Genomic DNA, 27186 nt, shown 5'->3' with positions numbered 1-27186 from the left:
ATATGCAGTGTGCATAGGAATTTGTTCATAGTGTTTTTTTAACTATAGTCCGGCCCTCCAACGGTCTGAGGGTCAGTGAACTGGCCCACTGTTTAAAAAGTTTGAGGACCCCTGGTCTAAGGGAAGGGGGGTCAGGGGAGGGGCCTCAGGGAGGGGGGTAAGGGAAGGTGCCTAAGCAAGGGGGAGCGGCCGATAGTTAAGGGGGCTGTCTACCTGGCTGGCTACCTCAAGTCAAGTGATTATTTGTCTGTCGTGCACGAATGCGCTGTCCAACCCAGTTCCTACCTGCCCACTCCGAAGGAAAATGTTTAAAGCAGACACTTTTACACCACAGTTCCGACTGGGTGCTCACACTGACTTTACGTATCACCTCTGCACTATAGTTCATGGAACTCGCCATCACTACACAATTTGGATTCGAGATTACTCGCTGTTGCTTTATACCACCTCGTCACAATTTAGCTCTTCAATCACAGACCATCACTTCTCAGCCACAATTACGACACTGCAGAACAATATCAGACTTAACGGCACGAGTCGCATAGTGAGAGCGGATTCGTGGCTTCTGTGGGCTCGGATTAAATTCTTGCACCACTCCTTCCCACCAGGATGGCGCTAGAGGCAGCCTCCTTGCACTCGCCCCACTGATTACATGTTCTGCGCCCCAGCCAGACAACCAAGCCTGGCTCTTCGGCCATGGTCAGCTCTCTGTACTGCGAGCTGGATGTTGGATAGAGATGCTCGTGGTTAGTTTCTTTATGCTGTGGTATTTCCCCACATATTCTTGGTTCTTTCGGTAAAGTCACGTAGATAGAATACAAAAATCTAAATTAAAAGCAAACAGAAACGTCGTGGGTTTTTTTTTCTATCTACGTGACTTTACCATAAGAACCAAGAATACGAATTCCTGCAGTCACGAAAGTTTTAAGTATAAACTTACCCCACATCTCAGATGCGTGGGAGGTGGTTTCTTTATGATATTTGGGCTAGGTTTTGTCAAGTTCCATTGGTAATCGATTCCGAGAATCGACTTGGCCCCCACCGACACGACTTTGCCATTTGTTTTGCGACCACGACAATTTCCCAATCTCCCAGCATACGCTATCACAATCAACAAGTCGCAGGGACAGATGTTCGATTACGTTGGCAAGCGCACTACTTTATATATATATTTGTATGATGCATATGATGAACGCTTGCGAGAGAGAGAAGAGCGAGGAGAGGCCAAGGAGAGGTCAAGGAGAGGCGGCCCACTCTTCTCTCCCTATTTGCATCCATAACGTTCCTTAACTATTTTTTCACTTCCAGTAACAAATTATGGACGAGGACGAAGATGCCCTTGCAAAAAAGCATCGAAAGGCTAACGAACAAAAGCAAAGATGGTTGGCCAAGCAAAGTCAGGAGTCGCTCGAGACAATTCGTGCAGCACATTGTCAATCTCAACAATGTTACATCAAAAAACTGATGAGCAATCCCAGTCGCGGCGTGCAGCGGTCGTTCAGAGTCAGCGCTTGGTAACAGAGCGTCAGAGACAAACGTTCTGCAATGAAGCCATACATTTCGACGACACTCTTGTAGTTGGATGGCCAACTACAAGAAACGTCTGACCTCTATGATTGCCAACAAGGGGTTTGCCACCAAGTACTAAGTCATGTTTTGCAGAGGGGTCAAATACGTATTTCCCTCATTAAAATGCAAATCAATTTATAACTTTTACATGCGTTTTTCTGTATTGTTGTTCTTCTTGGTTCTTTCGGTAAAGTCACGTAGAATGGAAATAATGATTTTATTATGTTTTATTTTTATTATTTTATTATTTCCATTCTACGTGACTTTACCGAAAGAACCAAGAAGATTAATCCCTGCAGTCACGAAAGCTTTAAATAGAAATTTGGATTGTTATTCTGTCTCTCACTGTTCAAATAAACCTACCATTAAAGTTATAGACTGATAATTTCTTTGTCAGTGTGCAAACGTACAAAATCAGCAGGGGATCAAATACTTTTTCCCTCACTGTACACGAGAATCAAAATACAATAACAGTGGTAAGTGTTGCAAGCCAGTCCTGCATGGCTGGACGCCTTGTAATATGTTAATGTTACAACCTGGACATGGACTCTACTGCTTAGCTGGATTATCAAGAGCAAGTGAAGGTTTATTGAGATTCTTAGTGAGCGGCCATCTTCAGTTTGTTTGCGACAGGTTGAGAAGAAATGTATTCTGATTAGGTCCATGGAACCAGTGCAGTTAAACAAGGTACAATACATGAGGATGACAGAGGATCTTTTCGGGAAGTGTTTTTTCAGGTAATTAATTCTTAAAGTTATCTCACTTTGAAGGAGTTCAAGATTCAAATACGGCCGGCAGCTCTGGTTATTACTGCGGCTGCAGTAACCTGAAAAAATATGCACCATCTGCTTCACAGTGGATGTTAAAATTACTCCGATTGCATTCAAAATAAATAAGCCATTCCATGTGAATGTAATTGTTAACATTTATAAAATTTGAACAAGTATCCAAAAGCTACCCACCTGAGATCAATCACACCCTACTGGAAGACGAACGTCCACTTACAGACCGCTGCCGAGTCATTAATGCGGCACGGGGACAGTTACACCATGAAAGGGCCCGTCGACTCTTTAAGATATTATACAAGCCACGTTGAGTTGCTCAGGAAATTAAGCAAGCACCATAAGAATACAAATATTATTAGTATCCCAAAGTGCATGCGATTGAGCTTCCATGTCTCAGCCTCCTGGTTACAGGATCTACCCAACACGTATGGTCACATACTGGCGGCTCCTACTCTACATTATTCAAAAATTCCATCCAAACCTACACATCGACAATCGGCTGGGATTTGTCCCAGGTTCCCTAACAGTCCAACCTCTACTCCCGCTATCAGCTGCCTTCATTGACGACCTGGAGCTCAAACCCTGAAGTCTTCATGTCACCTTTCCTCCTGGCCATTTATCCAAGCTAGAAATGTCTTATGGTTCTTGCATTACAAGCGATGGGCTTATTGTGGCACTTGGAATTTCACACCTCTAATGCAGACTCTGCTCCTTATTGATCTCCTTACACGTGTTTCAGTTTCAAAACACTTCAAAGGCCTTCAAACACAGTGTACTTGATGGGGTTTTTAATGTGTGTTCCCTGGCGGTTGTGAAGATGTGATGACCGTGCAAATGAATTCCAAGACTTTAACATTTGCTGCCCCGCCCATCTCTAAACCTTTATAAACAGCCTGCCTTGGCAGATTTCCCCCTCTTTTTTCACCTGAAGACGACTGCTTGTGTTGCGATCGAAACGTCGTGAAATTCTATAATTTTTTCTATCTACGTGGCTTTACCGAAAGACCCAAAGAATATGAATTCCTGCAGTCACGAAAGCTTTAATTCAAGATTTAACCGCCTCTACGGGGAGGGTTTCCACACAACTATTATAACTTTCAACAAACTTCGAGACAAGAAGGCTCTTCTGATAGTCGCTCACTTTTCTGAAGAGATGGCGCAACACTAGGGTAATACCGATTGCCTTTACACACGCATCTGCTGCTGTCACTTCTAATGCAAAACGGATCTTGTTCAGGGCCAGACTCGCCCTGATCTCAGAGAGAATAAGACTGCTCCGATTTGAACGAGATAATTTAGACAAGACCCTCTTGCAATCCCACTTAACATTGACAGAAAAAATGTCTACATCTGATTGGGACCATGTAGATAACATGACAGCCTCTTCAGCCACCTCAATGTCAGCGAAATGCAAAGATAACTTGATTTCCAAGTTCAACCTCCACTCCAAGAAGAAGCCAGATCCAAACACTAAAAAGTTAGATGGGGACAAGATTGTTATCAGAGCAACAGCCCAATTTCCGACGGCCTAAAATCGGTTCTAGCTAAAGGGTTGAAATTCGCAGTCGCCACTTAACACATCCCAGTTGATGATACCATTCCCCAGGTCGACGTCGACCTAAAGGGTTTGTGACACATTCCTGCAGACGTAGCAAGATCGGAAATCGCTGCAATCCTCAAACGCTAGCAACATCAGCAAGGATGAGTGCCTTGAACTCTCTCAACTAAAAAAGAGAGATGACAGTCATCATCTCAGCCGACAAGGACTGTTATCTTGGACAAATCCACATACAATAACAAAATTCAGGACCTACTTAATGATCGCAGCTATACCAAAATCAATAGAGATCCTAACAGCCTGGTTATAAAAACCAACATCATCACTGATTCGACATCTTTAATCGAACCAACCAAGCGGCTTGCCTTTAAACCCTCTGCTGCTAGACCACCCAGATTGTATGGCTTACCAAAAATCCATAAAGAAGGCACACCTCTTCATCCTATCGTCTCCACCAGACTCACCCACCTACAAACTGGCCCGATTTCTGTCTGAGACCTTCCAGCCATTTATTGGTAAGACCACCTCAGCTGTACTTAACTCAGCTCACTTGGTATTGTTAATTAAGGACATCTCACTATCTCCAAGTGATTTGCTTGTCAGTTTCAATGTGGTATCTTTGTTTACCAAAGTTCCTGTGCCCACCACCATTGCAATCATTGAAGATTTGGTCCAACAAGGACTAAATACTAATGTACCAGCCCCGGTTAGACACTGCTTCACCAACACTTACTTCACCTGGAATGGAACATTCTACAAACAAGTTGAAGGTACCCTATGAGTTATCCCTTATCGCCAGTTGAAGCCAATATTTTCATGGAAAATTTTGAGACGGATGCTGTTCAGGCATCCTTCCTTGTGGAAGAGATACGTAGATGATATGTTCGTCATCTGGCCACATGGCCTATCAGCTCAGGAACAATTATTCAACCACATCAATTCCATACACCCAGCTATCAAATTCACCATGGATGTGGAAAAGGATGGCAAGTTACCATTCTTGAATGTTTTAATCGAAAAGAGACCTGACGGCTCAATGGGACACTATCTACAAGAAAGCCACCCATACGGATGCTTACCTAAAACCTGACTCCCACCACCATCCATCCCAGAAGAATTCCCTCATCAAACCTCTATACCACAGAGCTCGTATTTCCGACCATCACCACCTAGCCAGTGAACTGGAGCACGTACACCGAGCCCTCAAAAGGAATGGATATTCGGACTACACAATCCGTAAAGCTATCAACCCAACCGTGGGGAGAACCATCTGAAGACCCAATCAAAACGATCACCTTGCCATACATAGCGGGGGTCACCAAAAATATTTCCAAAAGCATGAGCAAACACAAAATCCAGGTACGATACAACACAGTACATAAATTCGTGATTTGATCCCTTCTGTGAAGGATGCGATCCCCAACATGCAATACCCCAGTGTCTACAAACTAAGCTGTGTCTGCGGCAGCAGTTACATTGGGGAAACTTAAGCGACATGTCTTGGACCGGGTCCGTGAACATAAGGCAGATTTGAAACACGGTAGGACCAATACCTCAGCCGTGGCTGATCATTATCTAACGCTGTAGGCACACACAAAATATATTTTGCCAAGACGAAGGTACTCTGCAAACCCACTGGCTATCAACAAAGATTCGTTAATGAAGGCATCCAGATTTAAACACAGACAATTTCAACCGAGATGGGTACAAACTGAGCAATCATTGGAATGTTATTAACCAGTTTAGGTCATAACTGGTAGTGTTCCTATCCTACCTACCTATCTTGATTTGAAGCTTTCGTGACTGCAGGAATCCACTCTTTGGTTCTTTCGGTAGTCACATAGCTATAAAATAAATAAATCACGACGTTTCGAGCGCAACACAAGCATCTGTCATGTTAGCAGTTATTTTCGACTCTGAGTTACATTCACTAACAAAGCCACCGTTAGCTGTGTTGATAAATGGCGACTTGCCATTCTTTTCCACCTTCATGTGGCTACTGCGCTGTCTGAGCTCTCATCGAGCTTACATTTACAAGCAAATTTCTTACTTTGACATGCTAATCTCTGACAATTTAATGGTCACCCCCCGCAGTCACATTCACTAACACTGCCACCATTAGCCGTGTTAGTAAATGGCGGCTTGCCATTCTTTTCCACCTCCATGTGACCACTGCGCTGTCCGAGCTCTCCCCGAGCTTCAAATTTCTTATATTGACATGCTAATCTCTCACAATACAATGGCCACCGCCCACAGCTCCGTAGTACCTCTCCCACATTGGCATTAGCTGACCCACCCATCTCTAAACCATTTGTAAACAGCCTGCCTCGGCAGATTGCTTGTGTTGCTATCGAAACGATGTGATATTGTATTATTTTTTCTATCTACGTGGCTTTACCGAAAGACCAAAATAATATACTATTTTTATTTAAACGAGTAGGCAATTGCATGCTGGCGTTGTAGTTAAAATTTGGCAAATTCTAAACATTACCCACAAATTACACAACTGAGATTACACATCAATCATTGCCCCCTACTGACAAGACTCATGCTCACATGTAGGCTGGTGCAGGGCCACCTTATGCCACACAGGGGCACCTGCCACTTGGGGGTGCTTGTTGTATATATTGTCTTGAAAAATAAGAAAAAATGTAATTTTATTAAAGTATGTTAATTTATTAAAATATTCACATTTATACAATGATGCAAATTAGGGTCAGCTTCGTTATCAAGGGGAGTATTACCAATCGTGATAATACAATTGTAGTGACATCGCGGATGTCACTGTGTAGTACCGGCCCTAGCACTGGATGGCATCATGCGTGGCGTGCAGTGCCGACCCCTATAGGATGGGGTGCGAGAGTGCCGGCCACGGGAATGGGGTTACTTTGGGCTGTGGTACTCTGGTTGACCACAGACGACACGTGACCGTTGAGTCGACACAGGGGCCCCAAGTGGGGGCTAAGGGAGGTCACGTGTCAGAGTCGACATCTTGCTCGAAAAGTCTGAAGGGTGGGCGTGGCCAAGGGTGGAGCCGGCCACGCGACAGAGCATATAAGCCGGGTCCCCCAGAGGGACCGGCGCTGTTGTCATCCTCAAGAAATCTACGTTCTATGTTCCACGTCCTACAGTCTCCAACACGTGGTCTGGGACCCAAGCATGGTGGTCGACCACCATAGATTGTTATCCTGTTGAGGGGCAGTTACCCCGTATGTTGGTATTAATAAATGTGTTGCCTCCAAAGACTATGTCTTTCAACCACTACACCAGTTGTAGTGGTTGAACCCACTGCAACTGGTGTTGGAAGTCGCCAAACGTTCTTTTAGTAACCTAGCCGAGTTAGGTTAGTTATGTTTACACGAAGCAGACTAAGTATGTTTACACGAAGCGGACCATGTACCAGGACGGCGGACGACGTAGGGGAGGTTCCTCTAACAGCCCCGGGGATGGAGACCCCGGAAATGCGCCGCGCCAATCTTATGCAAATAACGCAGGAGGAGGCTGCCGCGCCCAGCCACTCGCCATCGCCGGAGAACTGGCAGCAACTCACCAGCCAGCTTGGCTAACTGTTGCAGTCTGCTGCGCACCTTGTCTCCCTCATCTCGGAGGCGGGAACCCAGTGGCAAGCGCCCATCGCGGTGTTGGAACAGGAACAGGCGCTTCCCTCCACTTCTTCAGCCGCCATGTTCAGCCATGTTCGATGTTGGCGCCAACCTTTCAACGGGTGCGACGCCGCAACTGGGCACCATTTTCTCTTCCCCAGTGATTCCATCGACTGATGGTGGTGCAGCGCCCGCGCCGGACTTCACCTCCAGTCCGTTTAAGCTATGCCGTCTGCCGTCCGCCGCCCGTTAGACCTTTTACTGCTGCCGGGAGCGACTGCAGCTCCTTCCAACGCCGCTTTCAAGTGGTCTACGCCTCCGTGGGATGACCCATGGAGGAAGCGCTCAAGGCACTCCCGACGATGCTGGATGACGACTCCCTGGCCGCCTTCACATCCATCCCAGCTGCGGATCGGGCATAGCTCCCGCTGGCGTACGCTCACATGGCCGCAACCTTCGAGCCGCCATCGAGTGCTCACCGTAAGTTCCTGCTGCAGAGGTGAGGGGAGGCTGAGACGCCTCTCGCGTTCCGCAGCGCCTTGTTGGTGCCGGGACGGACAGCCTACCCCAATATGGACGAGGCGGCGCTGGAATCCCTTGTGCTGGAGCGGCTGCTCTCGCTAGCGCGGGAGCTCTGCGTCGATTTTGCCATCGCAGAGGAGATGGACATCTCTTCTCTGAAGGTGGCGCAGGGGATACAGGCGCACCTCGGGCTGCGCCAGTGGCCCAGTGTGGTGGTGTGCGCCTGGGACCTGGGTCCAGCCGAGGTCGTCACATCTCATGAAGAGAATCGCCTCACCGCCTTCACCGCACGCGATCGGCGCGGGACAGGAGCTGGTGGACGTCGGCCGGAGCAAAGGTGACGTGCCAGGCCTCTTCTCTCGGAGGGGCCAGCACCCACCAAGTGCTTCCGCTGTGGTCAGCCAGGCCGCATTGCCGGGGGCTGTCGCAACGTCCCTAGCGCCTTCGATGGGACTCCACCTCCATCCACCTCCACATCGGCATCATCAGCAAGGCCTCAGGCAAGTCACGACACATCACACAATCGGGCCCTGCATCCACCTCACCCATCTCGTTCGTTTGGTTTCCGTGGCCGTCGTGCGTGGGTGCGGGAGGGTTCGGATTCTGATCGGGCCGACCGACCGCTCCGACCGGGTCAGTGGTCGGAGCTGGCCCATATAATGGTTGCCGCGACTGCAGGCTCGTCCGCTGTTATTGGATTGATAGAGGGGGTTGAGATCAGGATGCTCATTGACAACGGTGCGTAAGCGACCATCATTTCAGAGTTGATTAATAACATCTTTCCCCCTAAATGTCGAACCATATGTCGGTCAAAGTTCCGTATTTTGCCACAATTGGTGGCTCATTGGGCATCACTGGAAAAATTACAGCGGAGGTGTGCATCGGAGATATCAAATTGACGGAACCGGTTCTTGTATTGACGTCCTTTGCTCTTCCTTGCTTGCTTGGGAATGATTTTTTAGGGAAAATGCCCCTGAAAATTTTAATTGATCAAGGGTGCCTTGAATTGCCATCGGGCCGTCAAATGGCCTTTTTGCCATTTCCCACTCGATTGTGCACAGCCCACGCTACTGTGCATGCACTTGCGAGTAAGAACGTAGATTCCCCCGGGTGCGCAAATGTTGGTTCCCTTACGATTTCACAAGCCGCTGAACAAGGAGGCGCCTGCGGGAGGAATCCTCTTGGGACCCTCAACGCCATTCGCGGGTTGACGTTGGTAGGGGCCCAGACTCTGGTATCCAACGATCAGGAACCGTTCATTCAGGTCCTTAATGCAGGGTTAGACACGTCGGTTGTTCAGGATGGCACCGTGCTAGCTTATGCATCGCCCGCGCTTAGGAAGCATCGTTGGCATTATGGAGGCTGTGTCGAATACGTGGCCGATAAAGGATTCTGATGAGAAGTGGATGGATACGCTTTGTTCGGAAAATGCGGATTTGTCTCAGTCCCAGAGGGGGGAGTTGAGGGCACTCTTCCGTGAATTTTCATGTGTTTTTAGCAAGGGCAAATTTGACATCGACCGCACTATGCTCTTGAGTCATCACTGATACGGGTGACGCCGCTCCCATCCGGCAAAAGCCCTACCGTTTGAGCTCTAAGGAAAAATAACACGTGCGGCTGGCAGTTGATGAGATGTTGGCCGCCGATATCATCTCGCCATCCACCAGCCCGTGGGGGGCCCCGATTGTCCTTGTTAAAAAGCAGGATGGTAGCTTGCGCTTCTGTGTTGACTTTCGTAAGCTTAATAAGATCTCCGTGGCTGACGCCGTACCTTCTTCCTCAGATGGACGATTCTCTAGATGCTCTAGCAGGAGCACAGTATTTTGAGTCTTGACCTCCTTTCCGGATTTTGGCAGTTGCAACTAGATGAAGCCTCCAAACCCAAAACACCACAAGGCTTATTCAAATGTAATCAGCTTCCGATGGGTTTTCACTCCACACCGGGTACGTTCCAGCGATTGATGTAACTGGTTCTGGCTGTTCTCCAGTGGGACTCGTCCCTGATATATCTTGACGATGTAATAGTTTTCAGACATATGTTCAAAAAGCATCTGAAACGGCTGTGCTGTCTATCTTAAAATGCATGCAGCAAACCTTAAATTTAAACCGCAGAAGGGTCACCTCCAAACATCTGTTCGGTATCTGGGCTACATAGTCAGTAAATCAGGGATAACGACGGACCCGGACAAAACTGCGTGTGTGCATTCTTGGCCGACTCCCACATCAGTGGGGGACGTGTTAAGTTTAATTGGATTTGCGTCCTTTTACCGCCGTTTTGTCGCCGGGTTCGTCATGATCGCCAAACCTCTCCACGCCTTGACGGCTAAGGGACAGAAGTTCCACTGGGGGGAGGAGGCCGCATTTGTTGTGCTCCGGGATGGCTTGGTGAACACCCCTCCCCTCCACTACCCTGACTTTTCCTTGCCGTTCGTCCTTGATACAGACGCTAGTAACACCGGAATTGGCGCATATGGAAGCAGAGTGCTGTCTCCGGCCGAACAACGGTACTGTGTCGCACGCCGGGAACTGTTAGCTCTTGTGTTTTTCGTGGAACAGTATCGCCCCTATTTGTATGGTAGGCGCTTTTAGGTGTGCTCTGACCATGCAGCGCTACAATACGCACTGCGTATTGAACAGCCATCTGGCCAACTTTCACATTGGTTGGAAGTCCTCCAGGACTATTGATTTGATATTACTTATCGCAAAGCCTCCCGGCACACGAACGCCGACGCCCTATCGCGATTACCAACGAGCGATGGGTGCGCGTGTTTTTCGGGTCCTGGGCACTGTCAGCCGCCCAAAAAGCACTTACCCCTCCCCTTGCAGCATCGGCTGAGGTTGGAACCTGAGGTAGCCGATGGGCTGGACCACGAAGAGTGGGGGCGCCTCCAGGTGGAGGACGCTTCCCTGCTGATATTGCGACGCCATGTCAGGGAGGCTGATGGGGGCGAGGATCGACGGGGTGTTGCCTCTGTCATTGTTAGAGGCAGATTACTCATGCATTGGGATGGAGGGTTGCACCGTTATAACATTGTTGTGCCCACTGCCCTGCGGGGTAAGGTAATTTGGGCAGTTCACGAGCGACTGTTGCACCTGGGTGTGCATAAGATGTTGGCCACACTCAAGCTGGACTTCTTCTAGCCTGGCATAGCGGAAGATGTCGCTAATTTGTTGAAAGGGTGTGGACAGTGCGTGAGGGGGAAACCGCCGTCAAAACCCTGTTGTCCACCGTTGTAATCGATTCAGGTCTCCTGCGTAAATGAACTGGTTGCTATGGACATCCATGGTCCATTTCCCACTACCCCTCATGGGAATAAGTATTTGCTAGTGAGAGTTGAGTGTTTCACGATGGCCGGTGGCCTGGCCGCTCCCCAACCAGTTGGCGGCAACGATCATTGAGGCATTCCTCAATGGCTCCGTAATGGACAAGGGTGCTCCCGAACGCCTGTTGACCGATGAAGGCAAGCATTTTTCTTCGAAAATGCTGCGTGAGGTGTGCAATTTGTTGGGAACAAAGTACGCACGTCACCATACCACCCACAGATGGATGGCATGGTTGAGTGGCTGCACAGGACTCTGACCTGCATGTTGAGCCATCAGGTCAGCGTGTCCCAACTTGACTGGGATTTGCACATTCCCGGAGTCCTGGCTGAATATAGGATGGCTCCTCATGCATCCACCGGATACTCACTGTTTGTTTTAATGTAGGGAGAGAACACGACCAAACAAGGCTAAATAAAAACAATTGTGACCGTGCGCTTTACCCTTTAGATGCTTTCCGAATCGCGGCAGGCTTCCAGAGTAAATTCCAATTCGTGCCAATTGGCAAATGAGCGGCTGAGGAGTTCCCGTACTTCCGCACATGAGTGGGTGCCAGGGGACAGAGCCTGGTTGCATTGTCCACAGGTACTGGTGGGTACGTCGCCCAAATTGTTTTAACCCTGGAGGGGGCCGGTTGATGTGATTTGGGTTGTTCGATCATAATGTGTTGAGATTCGCTTGGGTCGGCAGAGTTGGTTTGTACATCCTCATGCCTCAAGCATTTCATTGCTCTGCGCGAGTTCGTTCCGTCTCCACACCGCAGCGGCCGAGTGTCAGATGTGTCTAGCTAGCCGAGGTGTGTACCCACTGAGGTTGGTCCTCTGCTGAGTCATGTGATCCCGTCCTCAGGTGCCGTGCGTTTAATGTTCCCCGAGCCACTGCCTGCGCTGTCTCCACTGGATTCGGGAGAGTACAGCCTGTCTGCCCGGCCGACTGCTCTTCGTGAGGAGCCGGCTTCGACGGGACATTTGCATGTCCCCCACGGGACCTCCAGGGAGAGCGAGTCCACCTCCCCTGGGGGACCGGCCACAAGGACTCGATCAAAAACTCTTCAGTTTTCGTGATCCCCATGCACGCACACACCTGGCCTTTGTTGTGCATACGGGTGTTGTTACACAGTGAGGGTGGGAAATGTTGGTGATGGACGGGGTTCTGAGTGTTCGCGTGTTACTGTGTTTAGTTTTTTCTCTCTCTTCCCTTGTTGCCTATTGTTCTGTATGTCCTACAGTCTCCAGCACGTGGTCCGGGACCCAAGCTGGGGTCCGGTCCAGTGTAGCAAGTTACCGTGCAATGAGTGCAGTTAGCCTGGTGGTCCACCACCATAGGTTATCCTGTTGGGGCAATAAACCCATGTGTTGCCATCAATAAATGTGTTGTCTCCAAAAAGTATGTCTGCGACTCAGTTGAACCCACTACACAATGAAAAATTTATATTTTATAAAATTATGCAAATGTATGGAATTCGGTAAATGTATGCAATTGTGCAAACTAGGCTCTGCTTCGTTGTCTAGGGTTGTATTGTCAACGATTCTAGTTTTAACTTTTACTGATTCTGTTTTAGTGTAATTCTGTCAGGTCTCAGAATTCAGATCTCACAGCAGAATACAGCTCTTATAATTAAGGTTATTACGCATGAACCTAGAAAGGAACCACTCAGATTATTCTATGTTAAGCAACTTTAATATCTAAAACACTGTAATATGCGAATACACTTACGATCAGAATTGTCAACACCGTACTCCTGAAGATGTCCTACTCATTGATCTGTACAATTAACCCTCAATGGTTACGTTTGTTAAAACTGAGTAACAGAACAATCGGCTAACTCCTCAGAGTAGCGCGACCATACACGGCGATAGGAAAAGTCCGTTAAAAATTTGCAATATTCATACGAAACATGCTAAAGAGACATGTGCCCAATGGAAAAAATAGACATCAATGAATTCATTGGTAAGATTATGCAATTAACGAAATGTCTTGAAACAATAGGGTGCCTGGTCGTGTGCCTGCTTTGGCTAACAGATGCTTATCAATTGGCTAATGGTACATCAATGAATTCACGGCCAAGATTCTATGATCAAAACACAATAATATTCCTGTGAGTGTGTAGATTTGTAATATAGATGCTTATACATGTTTAGTGTGTCATTAATTCATTGGTAAGATTATGCAATTAACGAAACGAATGACAAATACTTCTAAACGACTATTCATATAACTCAAGGGACAGAACAATGCTTTTCATGATCAGCTAATAATTCACGCACCACCTTGAGAACGCAACCCTTTTCGAAACACTAATATAACTTTTTGGAACAATCTTATTTGTACCAATATGCGCGTTGTGTGTGGGTGTGTGTTGTCTTCTTGCTAACTGTTGATTTGCAGCTTCCGAAATGCAGCGTTCCTTGTACCGAAAACACCTCAGGTCCCCAGCAGGGGCGCTGGGTCTGCGTTTGTGTCGAACACATAGCGCTCTCGGCTGCTTCGTCAGTCTCTCTCCACCGCTGGGGTGGTTGCCGAGTCGACACGCGAGTCACGCCGTCGACGGTGCCCGTGCTGGCAGGGATGATGGGTCCGGCTCCATCTGCGTTGATGTGCGCGATGATCCCGTCGCCAGACACCGCTCGCAGCTCGTCCGCTGGTTGCCGCGCGTCACCCCCCTTGGCACCAGACACTGTTGGTCCTTGTAGACTTTGGAGCGACTTGGAGAGACAGTCCCTGTCGTCTCGCCCCCCCCCCTCTACAAGTCATCTTCTAGTTGTCTGTATGACTCGTGCTGCACAGAGGGCATGCTACAGATCAAGTTATATAATTCCGTGTTAGTCTCTGATCCTGCCCTCAACTAAACTTCGCCTGTGGGTTGCAATTTAAAGGGGCACTCTCAAGAATAGTGGTTGCACCAGTTTTCCCTCGAAGGGTTGACTTTGATCGGAGCACAATCAGAACGATTGTCACTCTATGATCGTGCGTGTTGGCTGTACACAGCGACCTTGCCACCGGGAATAGTAATGCTACGGCACTCTTCCCCACGTTTGTATTGTAATACTGTGAGCACCAGCCTTGGCTGGCAGCCTCTGTCAATGATGCAGAAAGAAACCTCTCAGTAATGCGTGGCTTCTGCTGATGCAGAGCACCCTATGATTTTCTAGTCATGAGGGCAATCCCTGGAGCCTGCCACTCGCAGTACTTCGTTTTTCGTTTGGCATTGTGAAAAGCAAAAGTTTTATTGTTAATGATCGTCATAAATGAATGCAAAGGTTCCTCATCCAGTCGAATGATGTGGTTGACGCAGTGTGGATTTCAGCGATACCGCCAGGATATGCATGGATGGAGCATTCATCGGTGATGTGCTTGATGGTTTGAACTTCTCCAAAGTTGCAGTTAGATGATTCTTTGAGCAGGACTGATTTATGTTCTTGCATTCTTGCTTATCTGAATTTTTCCACCTCAGGCTTTGTCTTCTCACAAAGGAGTAGCTGTTTTCCTTTTGAAGTCGCTTGCGCTATTTGTTGTCCGGATGTCTTTATTACCGCCATGTTTCCATTCACATTTTGGGCAGCTTTCCCCATGCTCCCATCACGGGTTAGAAGTGCTACAATTTTTCGCATCAGACTTGCGGTCTCTCTCAAAAAGGGGCGCTGTGGCCTTTGAAGTCGTGACCTATTGTGCACGGGTGTGCTTGCTGTGGCATGTTTTCTGTCCTCTCAACACGGGTTGGAAGTAAAACAAATTTACACCTCTTATAGCTTAGAACCGTACCACTTTCTGCAGTTGACTCTGCAAGCGACTCAAAGTACGTTTAGAGTAGAGTTCACAGCACTCACGTCGCAGTTTGGAATTCTTGCGTGGTAATTGATATATTAGGTGGAGGCGCCCCCTGCATACATAATTTACTGCTACCATGTGCTGTTAGCTACTGGAAGACAAAGGCGGTTGGTGAGGCTCTGATCCCGTGGAATACATTATCTTGGTCGCGTGTGATTGACATATTTCGCATTGTATCTGTTCTGAATGACCCTAGGTCTAATACTTTCATAATTATGATTTGGTTCATGCTTAACCAAGATTTGTGGTATACCATAGTTGTTACCAAGGATATTCTGAGGGTTGTATTAACCTTTGTGCCCCGTCTGTATCACCAGGGATCCGTACTTCTTATTCTCAAGATATCCTAAGCTTCAAACCTTACTGTTGTATTTTTAAAACCCCAGTCAGCTCATGATGATTAACTGCCCTTGGGTGGATATTGCTCTCCAATGGAGGTTCTTGACCCCTGCTATTTCCGTCTTGTTTGTTTTATTGTGGGTTGTTTCCTTTATGGCGGCCTTCTTTTAAAGTCAACTGGGGATTACCCGCAGAATCTCATTAGCCCCCCTTGGGTTTGCCGTTTTTTATTACATTTTATGACTTCCCCAGCAGGCTTGTGAGTAATTATCCTCTAGCTGTCGTTTGTGTGGCAAGGGAGGAGGCGGGGGGGGAATTCTCCGTGCCCCAGCGCTACATCCCGATCAAAATTATTACAAGAAATAGGCAGAATCACTCTTAACATACATTTTTGGAACATGCTGTTCAAGTGTTTGTGATGAGATATGAAACTTCGAGTTGCTGAGGCGATTAAGCAAGCACCAGATAAATGCTAATATTATTATAAAAACATTCTGAATTCTTGGGAGCTTATTGGCTCTGGCTCCTGGATAGAGATCTACCCAACCCGCAGGTCCGCAAATACTGGCCGCTCTTCCTTTGCAAATTTGAACCTGGAAATTGAGTGTTCAACTTCACATTATTTTAATTGAAGGCCTGTGACAAAGTGAATCTATTGGAGCTTCATTGTCAAGCTTGCACATCTACAGGGTCTCAATTTGACTTTGTATTGTCCAAGAAGTCCACCCACACCTCCACTTCCACAAACTGCTCGGAGTTGCCATGCTCTGCCTCAAAGTCAGAATTCTCCTCCTGCTTCACGTTGCCTCCATCAATGTGAAGGTGCGATTTTGGAGTTGAATCTTCATTTTCACATTTTACCATCACTTCTTCAATCTTCACCATTACTTCTTCACATTTCACCTTCACTTCATCGCTCTTCACCATCACTTCTTCACATTTTAACTTCACTTCTTCGCTCGTCACCATCACTTCACATTTCACCTTGATACATTTCATAGTGTCCAAGCTGGAATTTACTTCTGGTTCTTTTATCAGGAGGGATGGGCTCATTGCAGCACTTTGACTTTCACAAGTCGATTTCAGACTACACTCCTTGGGGATGTCCTGATGCCTGTGTGTCTTCTGGTGTCTATGAAGACCTGATGGCCATGCAAATGCCTTTTCACACGCAGTGCACTGGAAGGGTTTCTCTCCTGTGTGTGTTCTCTGGTGTCTCTGAAGACCTGATGCCTGTGCAAACGCCTTCCCGCACAGAGTGCACCTGAAGGGTTTCTCTCCTGTGTGTGTTCTCTGGTGCATTTTAAGATAAAATGAAATTGAAAATGTCCTCCCACACACACTGCACTTGAAGGGTTTCTCTCCTGTGTGTGTTCTCTGGTGTATTTTAAGATTAAATGAACTTGAAAATGCCTTCTCACACAAACTGCACTTGAAAGGTTTCTCTCCTGTGTGTGATCTCTGGTGTTTTTTAATATGTGATGACCGTGTAAACGCCTTCCCGCACACAGTGCACTTGAAGGGTTTCTCTCCTGTGTGCGTTCTCTGGTGTCTTCGAAGATGTGATGACACTGCAAACAGCTTCCCGCACAGAGTGCACTGGAAGGGTTTCTCTCCTGTGTGTGTTCTCTGGTGTTTTTTAAGAGTAGATGAATCTGAAAATGCCTTCCCACACACACTACACCTGAAGGGTTTCTCTCCTGTGAGAGTTCTCTGGTGCCGTGTCAAATTTTCAGTACGATCCGTGCTGTTTGCATTCTGGTCGCAATGTTTCCTTTTTGTACCGAGCTGCGCTGAGTGCCTTTGCTCCATCACACCAAATCTTTAGAGGAAGCGTCGGCTGCAGACAGAAAAACATATCCATACCATCTACATCAGTATCGAGGCAGAGAGGAATAAATATATAGTCACCCTTGAATTGCACGTCTAGACTTATTAATATCACACGGGCTGTTAAGGCACACAATGAGAGGGCAAGTTGTCAGAAACCTGCCCGGAAGCCCTAGTATCTTCAAAATGAATGTTTACCCAAAACTCCAAGCACACAATTTAGAAAAATTCAGCTAACATAGCGAAGGGTGTTCAAAATAATACTTTAGATTATGCATAAATTAATATTCTTTGGGTCTTTTGGTAAAGGCACATAGATATAAAAAATATAATAAAATAATAAAAATAATAAATATCACGACGTTTCAATTGCAACACAAGCAATTGTCATCAGGTGAGAGCTGCTGAGGTAGGAAAAAATATATGGCGGCAGCGCTGCTAAGGCAGGGATTAATAAAGGTTTGAGATGGGTGGAGCCCAAGGGTCAGTGGGCGGAGCAAGAGATGACATTTGCATGTAAATGTAAGATAGGAGAAATCTTGATAAACGAAGTTGTGGGGGTGGCCATTGTATTGTGAGAGATTAGCATGTCAATGTAAGAAATTTGCTTTTAAATGTAAGCTAGGGAGATCCTCGGACATCGCCACATGGAGGTGCATAAATTAATGTTCAATCGAAACTTCCAGGTGTGAAGCCAGGCTCAGATTTGATTGAATGCGCGGATGAACAGATCTAACTTCAGCTGCATGTGCGGAGATATTTTCCTGACCGTATCCATTCTCATAAAAAGTTCCAGAGGAAAACTAAAATAAACTATTCTTTTGATGTAACCTCCATGTTCAATAGTTAATATACTTTACTGCAAATACAAACTTGACACTGTCACACACTGGCATGGTAAAAAGGTGGTTGCGTGTCCAGAACCATGCCTGGCCGCCTTCATCTGCTCTGTATTATTGCTTGTTCACTTCACCGTGTAATTCATTTAAGATCAATCAACATAGCAGAGGCCCACAATAAGTTCAGCTTTCACTTATCAATTGTGTTTGTTTTAGGCAATAATCAATCTATTTGTTGAGTTCATAATGCAGTGAAATAACCGCACCACCTCTCCCTACAAAGATAAACTCTTAAATACACGTACATTTCACATGGATCATTATAACATATTAGAAAAAAACCATACACTATTCATGAAGAACTGGAAGTAACCTTATCACAGTGCTAATACCATGATAGGTGCAAATGAACGCCATGTAAGTGGTTTTAAATTTGTCTCATATGGACTAGACCTTGGCGATGGACACTCACAGCTTTACCGAATAAACCAAAGAGTATGGATCCTTGCAGTCACACAAACTTGAAATTTAGAACTCACGGCTTTGTATGGAGCAAAAGTCTAGCCACTTTCCACACGTGATAATAGGTTTTCCCCTTTTTTCTGGCAACAAAACAGGTGTTAAAATGTTAAAACACCAAACTGAAACCTTTTACAAGGAATCATGTCTGCATTAACCACAATGCTTGTGGTCAGAATGCAAAAAAAACGCTGATAATGTGCATTGTCTTTTAAACTGATTGGTCCACACCAGAGACAGCTTTCTTTTGAGCCTCGTCTCAAACGGTGTTAGACCAGAGGACGCCAAAAGGCGTACAGCACCAAGACAATGCACCATCAGAGTAATGAGAGCTCGGGGTGAGCATCTACATCATGGGACTTCCTTTGCCAGTACCAAACACAGTGTTACACAGTCTAATGAAAGAATGCTGCTCAACTAATTTTAAGTGATACTTTGGCTGCCAAACCAGAGCTGGTCGTGAACACATTAACCAAGTATGGGAGCTCCTCCAACACATGTAGAACCGCATGCTTATTAATGGAGAGTTGAGCAGGTGCAGTTGTTGATGACATTCAATTCCCAGGTAGGTGATTTTTTGTGGAAAATTTTCAAGGCCCCATTTCATGATAAAATTATCAAGCCACAGAACAAGATTCCCTAATTCCATCTGATTAAGTAGCCATTACCAGATCATCAGCAGATGTAACATGGTTGACCAGCAGGGAACGATCCTTTAACTATAACCAGGCATTGATTAGTGTATCATTGTAACCCTAACGAATGCAATGGTTTTGAAATGACCATTGGGATCTCCTCAAACTACATAGTTATTGAGATGCTATGTAATGTAATGCATGGGGCCAGGGTGAATTTCTGTTACAAGCCAAGTTGAACAGGAAATGGCTCAGACTCCTGGTCACGCAACTTTAGACGGGGCTGCCCAAAATCAAACAAATCCTCAAATGTGAGCAGAGGCATTGATTATTTAATCAAATAACAACCCGAAGCCCCAAGCCTCTTTATGGTACTATAGGCGTTAATTAAGAGTGCAGAGATCTAGTTTCTGTTGAAAATCCATACACCTCTGCTGTAGTTAATAGACAGAAAATACAGCAGCAGGAACATCAGGATCGTTTCCACTATCAACTCCCCTACCTACAAACAGGCCCATTTTCTGTTCGATACCTTGCTTCCATTCACTGGCAAGACTACCTCAGCAATACGTAACTCAGCTCACTTGGTCTCTCTAATCAAGGGCATTTCACTGTCCCCAGATGATTTTCTCGTCAGCTTTGATGTAGTCTCTCTGTTCACCAAGGTTCCTGTGCCTGACACCTTAGCAATAATTGAAGATGTAGTCCAACATGGACTGAATCCTGATGTTCCTACTCTGGTTAGGCACTGCCTTACCAATACTTACTTCACCTGGAATGGTACTTTCTACAAACAAAATGAAGGTACCCCCATGGGTCCCCCCTTATCACCAGTGATAGCGAATGTTTTCATGCAGAAATTTGAAACAGATGCCATCGAGACATCCACCCTACGTCATTCCTTGAGATATGTAGATGACACTTTCGTCATTTGGCCACATGGCCTGCCAGCATTGAACCAATTTCTCAACCACATTAATTCCATACACCCATCCATAAAATTCACCATGGAAGTGGAGAAGGATGGAAAGCTACCATTCCGGGATGTTATGTTTGAGAAGAGGCCGAATGGCTTGTTGGGACACTGTCTACAGGAAATCCACCCACACAGATTCCTATCTGAAATCTGATTCCCACCACCACCTGGCACAGAAAAAATCCCTCATAAAAACACTACACCATAGGGCCGACTGCATTTCTTACCAACATCACCTAGCCAGTGAACTGGAACACGTACACCAGGCCCTCAAGATGAATGGGTATTCGGACCGCATTATTCGCAAAGCTGCTTCTCCAACCATGGAGAAACAACCCACTGAGACGCCGATCAAAACCATCACGTTACCATACATAGCAGGTGTTACCAAAAAGATTTCCAAAATCTTAAACAAACACAAGATCCAGGTCCGATTCAATACATTACACAAAATCCGTGATCTAATCCCATCTGTGAAGGATGTCATTCCTGACATGCAATATCCTGGAGTCGACAAATTAAGTTGCACCTGTGGTGGCTGTTACATTGGGGAAACGAAACGACATATCTCAGACCGTGTTCGCGAACACATGGCAGATCTGAAACATGGTAGAACCAATACCTCAGCCGTGGCTGATCATTGTTATAACACTGTGGACTCGCATGATATTGTTTTTTTTCCGAGACCAAGGTACTCTGCAAACCTTCGGGCTACTATCAAAGGTTTGTTCATGAAGCTATCCAGATATATAAACATAGACATAACTTCAACCGAGAAGATGGATACAAATTGAGCAATCATTAGAAGGATGTTATTAACGAGGTAAAACCCTAACTGCTTTGTATTGGTTGTCGTCTATCATATCTGCCGGGTACTACTATACCACGCAGCGCTCGCCCTCCCCCTACCCCACACCGCCAACCAACCCTCTCCCCCCCTTTGCTCCTCCCCCTTTTCTTACCTATATAACCTCTTACCATGGCAATTCTCTCTCCCATTTCAGCAAACAAATTCTTGCAGTGGTTTTCCCACCTGATCATGATGATTGTTTGTGTTGCAATCAAAACGTCGTGATTTTATTAATTTTATACCTACGAATCTATATTGCATTCACTCACACACTATTTACTCTTCATGCTTATTAACTCTAACCTCCACCTATACTGTTCCTAGCAGAAAACGTGCGCTTCTCTTCAAAGCCGATTACAATCATGTATGCGATTGGTACAAGTTCTGCAATGGCTCCACCTAGAGATAATGAAACTCCTTAACACGAAGTTAGACAGCATGCTGCCTGTGCTGCACCTACAGCTAATGAATCTCCTGAACACTAAGAAGAGCATGTTGCCAGGGTGTCTGCACCTATTGATAATGCCACTCCTGAATACCAAGAAACAAGACAGCATGCTGCCAGTGCTGCCATGGCTGCACCTACAGCCAAATAATGTCCTGCCATTGGTTCCATGTCTACTTCTTGCAGCTACTGCCATGCAATGACATGGAAAGGAGAACCTACAGGGCTATACTGTAACTGTACCATCGTTCAGCTGCTTACAATTAATGATCATCCCGAGCCTATTCATGTATTTATACCTGCCAACACTACCGATGCAAGCCAATTCCGAAGCATAAGTTCTATATTTTGGCACCAACCAACTCATCACGACATCTGGCTACATGCCCACATTTAAAATGCAGGGCCAGGTACATAATCGCATTGGCAGTCTGCTGCCACTAGCTAATGACCTACCTACATTACCACAGATCTACTTGCAAGTCTGACAATACTAGACAGGCTCACCAGCACTGCAAAAATGTCATCAACACCAAGATGCAAGTCCTATTGCTGTGGAAAGACATGCTCCACTAAACTCCACATGGTCAACATGAGTACCGCTTAAATGCATTCACACCATCTAAAGTCGCTGTCTTTCTGACTGCTGAACAACATGTCACTCAAGGCATCGCCTTGCAACTGAGGACCAAATACCCTACACAGAAATGAAACACACCGATCCAATTATGCTCTTCAATGTCGACTGATTTTCTGGAAAGGTGATGATGGCTACAATTTCCTACCTCGCCAAACTGCTGTCGACATGTATGCCAGAATTGAAGCTTCATTCGATTAAACCCACCAGATGGCAAAACATCCAACAATGTATATCCTTAAGCTCTCCAAGTGCAACAAATTTAAAAGCTGTCCTCATGATTAAACAAACAAGCCCTGTGATTGTATAATACAACCAAGAACCCGTGACAATATACACACATTTACAGACTTAATTGCCAGAATTCAATAATTCTAATAAAGCCAGCATTGCAAGACATTACTTTTAATGTTTGATTACTTAGACTTGTGCGAAGCCGGGTAACTTAGTTATTACTGAATACAATACTTCCGATGATGTTTGTGCATGAGTGAAAAGTGGCAGTGCAATGGTTAGCGTGCTGCGCTATAAACCCAACGACCTAATTTATATTCTCACAGAGCCAAGCCACAACATTTGGCTGTCGCCTGTTGAAGCTGGTGGGAATTACTGGCGAACGCCGTATTCTGATGGTAAATGTTTTGGCTTGGCTCTCCAACACACAACCGGTGTGCTGTACTAGTGACGAACTGACCACATTCTGTTTATGTGACAACCCTTACTAGTTGGCTGTGTCGGGTGGTGGCGGGTTCAACGACACCTTGAAAATTTACGCGATCTAACCCAAACAAACATGTATTACGGATGTATATTGGAGTTTGCGTGTCTCTCTCCCCGTGGTCGCATGGAATTTCTTCCGGATCCTCCGGTTTTTCCCTGCACATTAAGAGTCAACATCACCACGTTTAGAGTATTTGACCGATACAGTGATACCTCGGTTCACGAACGCTTCTGTTTACAAACAACTCGGTTCACGAACAGAAAAGTTCATAAAAATATGCTCCGGTTCACGAACTCCGCTTCGGTTCACGAACAGGAGCCGGCGGCCATTTTAATGCTATTTCCAGGCTGTCACATGGTCGTGACTTCCTGTAGGAAGATCGTGGAAAGAAGAAGAGACGCAGAAAGAAGTACTGTGAGTACTGTGAAGACACTTTCAGTGACTTTTTGCTTTTTGGTGTGCTTTTTAGCACATACAGTACTGTACTACTGTACAATACTGTATTTACTGTATTGTACAGTTCACCCGTTTGAGTGCTTACTGAAGTCATCTCAAGCAAGGTTAGTGTTCTCTCTTTATACATTACTATACTGTACAGTACTAATGTGTATTGTAATTTGTTTCATATTTTTGTACTTCAAAAAACAAAAAAAAAGGTCAGAACGGATTAAACCGGATTTACATTGAACCCTATGGGAAAATGTGCCTCGGTTCACGACCAATTCGGTTCGCGACCAGAGTCAGTTCACGAATTAAGTTCGTGAACCGAGGTATCACTGTATTCATTTCCACACGTTGATAATCCACTTTGTTGTGGGCAGGTCGCTTCTGAAAGAGCGGAATAGTTCAAGTGGGCTATGCCTGGAAAAATGAAACTGTATAAATAATTAAAAGAAACAAAGTTTCAAAGTAGTGAGGCAGGTGAAGACAAATTAAACTTAAGCAGAGAATTAAAGCAAATACAATCAGGCGAGGGCAGGAGGCAAGGCCCCACATGTCTAGGCCCCGCTTTGTAATGTTCCAACCTGGACATCGATTCCGTATTCGCTGCTCCTCAATTCATATCCCTACGAGAGAGAGACAGAGCGAGGCTCTACCTGGGTAAACAACAACCACAACAACAACCACGATGTGAACTTCTCACCACGGATCTCAGTGAGCGCGCGCGCGGATCGGCAGCTTCCTGGTGTCTCGTGACGTCACGCGGCAGCACGAGGTGACATGACGTCACTAGCGGGGTACACCTCCCCCTCGCTTTTCGCTCTGAGGTAATGCAATGGAGACGTCATCGAACGAGGTTAGAGTTCAAGTGTATTAAGATTCATATTACATTGCTCCCTCACTTGAACATTGACCCCTTGGGTGCGTGAGCTCAACAACAACGTGAACATTATTGTGTGTGTATACACTGTGTGTGCGTACAAACTGTGTCCACTGTGTGTGTGTGTACACTGTTGGCACAGTAGGGAGCACAGGTGGTGCATCGGCCAGTCATCTCAGTCGACCCATCGCACCTGAGTTTGTCCTGTCACCTCCTGCCCGCGGGCGTTCGACACTTCACGTGGCCTTAACGTGCACATCGGAGCCGTCCATAAATGACGTCACGCACCTAGGGGTGGGGGTCAGACATTTGTCACGATGTGTGACGGGCGGGTCAGAAATGTGACGTCACATCAAAATGCGTAACTTTAAATAAATATAGACAAGACGTTTTACGTAAAACATTTATTAAATAGACTTTTTAATAAATGTTTTCTCCTACAACATCAGAGTGCAGCGCCACATTAAATACGCACTACAATGACAATAATTGAAAGCGATTTGAAGCGTGTTTTATTTTGGGGGGGGCAGAGCTTTGTGACGTCATATTTGAGGGGGGGTCTGACTTTTTGTGATGCCGCGTGACGATGGGGTGGGGGGAGTCAAAAACCGTCCAAAATCGCGTGACATATTTTATGGACGGCCCCTTAGGGATTAATAAAGTCAGCCACCAGAGACCACACACAGGAGAAAAGGCCTTCAAGTGCAGTGTATGTGGGAAGGCATTTTCAGATTAATCTGCTCTTAAGAAACACCAGAGAACACACATAGGAGAGAAACTTTTCAAGTGCAGTCTGTTCAGGAAAGCGTTTGCACATTCAGGATCACATCTTCAAAGACACCAGATAACACACAGGCATCAGAAGATCCCCAAGGAGTGGAGTCTGAAATCGACTTGTCAAAGTCAAAGTGCTGCAATCATCCCTCATGAAACAAGAACCAGAAGAAAATCCCAGTATGTACACTTTAAAAGTATCAAGGTGAAATATGAAGAGACGAAGGTGAAAGTGAAGAAGTGAAGGTGAAGAGCGAAGAAGTGACAATTAAATGTGAAGATGAAGAATCAACTCCAAAATCAGACCTTCACATCGATGGAGGCAACGTGAAGCAGGAGGAAAATTCTGACTGATGCAGAGCGAGGAAACTCCAAGTAGTATGTGGAACAAACACAGGATCTAGGTTCGTTTCAACACAGTACACAAAATCTGTGATTTAATCACATCTGTAAAGGATGTGATTCCTGCCATGCTGTACCCTGGTGTCTACAAACTGAGTTGTGGTTGTGGAAGCAGTTTCATTGGGAAAACAAAACGACATATCTCGGACCGCGTTCGTAAACACAAGGCAGATCTGAAACACGGTAGGACCAATACATCGGCCGTTGCCGATCATTGTTTTAACGCTTTGGGCTTACACGAAATTGATTTTTCCAAGACTGAGGTACTCTGCAAACCGACCAGCTACCTTCAGAGATTTGTTCATGAAGCCATTCAGATATATAAACACAGACACAACTTCAACCGAGATGATGGGTACAAACTGAGCAATCATTGGAAGGACGGTATTAACCAGGTAAAGTCTTAACTAACTGTGATGTTTTCATCCTACCTGCCTATGTCAGCTGTTATTTCATGCTATTCTCTCACTTTAACATAGCCACTTCCCTGCCCAGTTACATGCTAATTCCTCACATTAACATCATGCTAATCTCTCACATTATCATATCTACTTCAGTGCCCAGTTACATGCTAATTTCTTAATTAACATCACTAGACCCAGCCACTCCTTTATAACCCTTGGGCTACACCCATTTCAAACCTTTAAAAAAGTCTGCATCAGCAGCAGGCCATGCTTTCTCACCTGATGACGGATTCTTGTGTTGCGCCCGAAACGTCGTGATTTATTTTATTTTTATACCTACGTGACTTTACCGAAAGAACCAAAGAGGATATTATGAGGAAGTAGAGCTGTGGGTGGACTTCTTAGACAATACCAATTCAAATGGAGACCTGGTAGATGTGTAAGCTTGAGACTATGAAGACCCAATAGATTCACCTTTGTCACAGGCCTTTAATGAAAGAATGTGAAATTGAACACTCAATTGCTAGTTTCAACCTGCAGAGTAAGAGGGGCCAGTATTTGTGGACCTGTGGGTTGGGTAGATCTCTAACCAGGAGCCAGAGCCAATAAGCTCCCAAGCATTTACGAATTTTATATTAATATTAGCATTTATATGGTGTTTGCTCAATCGCCTCAGCAACTCGGAGTTTTGTATCATATCTCATAACAAACACTCGAAGAGCACCTCCAAGTGGCAGCTCCCCCTGCATGTGGACATGAGTCTGTCAGTAGGGGGCGATGATTGATGTCGAATCTCCATTATGTAATTTCTGGATGTTTGGAATAACTCAAATATTTACCATGACACCAACATGCGTTTTGAATGACACAATAGTATGTTTTACATCTGTAATTACAGGGTGACACCTGCCAGCCTGAAGGGGTAATTACAGTTATAGCTGCATTACATAAAGCCACATTCTGAAGGGGTGTATCTGGGGTAAATGTGAAGGGCGGATTCAGTCTAGAAGATTCTAGGTTCTAGAAAGGGGTGTGGCCAGAGGTGGAGCTTGGCCGCGCCAGGCATATATAAGGAGCACTGAACCAGAGGTTCGGGGCTGGAGTGTGGGGTCTGGGTCCTGGCTCCGTCGCTGCTCGTCGTCATCCCTTCGTCTTTCACCACGTGGTTCTTCTTCCACAAGACCAGCTCCGTCGTCGCCGCTACGCTCCGACCATGAACCCCTAACCAGTGAACTCAAACACGTGCACCAAGCTCTCAAGGCGAATGGATATTCTGACTACACAATCCGCAAAACCATCACCCCAACCG

The 27186-nt window shown here is 45.9% G+C and overlaps 1 protein-coding gene across 1 annotated transcript in view; it reads right to left on the bottom strand.

Annotated features, from left to right (window-relative positions):
* Positions 1-823: 823 nt before the first annotated feature.
* The window catches only part of LOC144738201 (uncharacterized), a 43548-nt gene continuing 17185 nt past the window's right edge, over positions 824-27186 (bottom strand). The window contains exon 3 of the mRNA XM_078621207.1: positions 824-17208. Coding sequence (XP_078477333.1) covers positions 16218-17208 — 991 coding nt within the window. The 3' untranslated portion in view covers positions 824-16217. The remainder of the gene's footprint in view (positions 17209-27186) is intronic.

Source organism: Lampetra planeri, chromosome 78, assembly GCF_965212315.1.
Source record: "Lampetra planeri chromosome 78, kcLamPlan1.2.h2, whole genome shotgun sequence".
In the NCBI taxonomy this organism is placed as follows: domain Eukaryota; kingdom Metazoa; phylum Chordata; class Hyperoartia; order Petromyzontiformes; family Petromyzontidae; genus Lampetra; species Lampetra planeri.
Note: the sequence above shows the minus strand (reverse complement) of the source record. Positions and strands in the feature narration are given on the sequence as shown.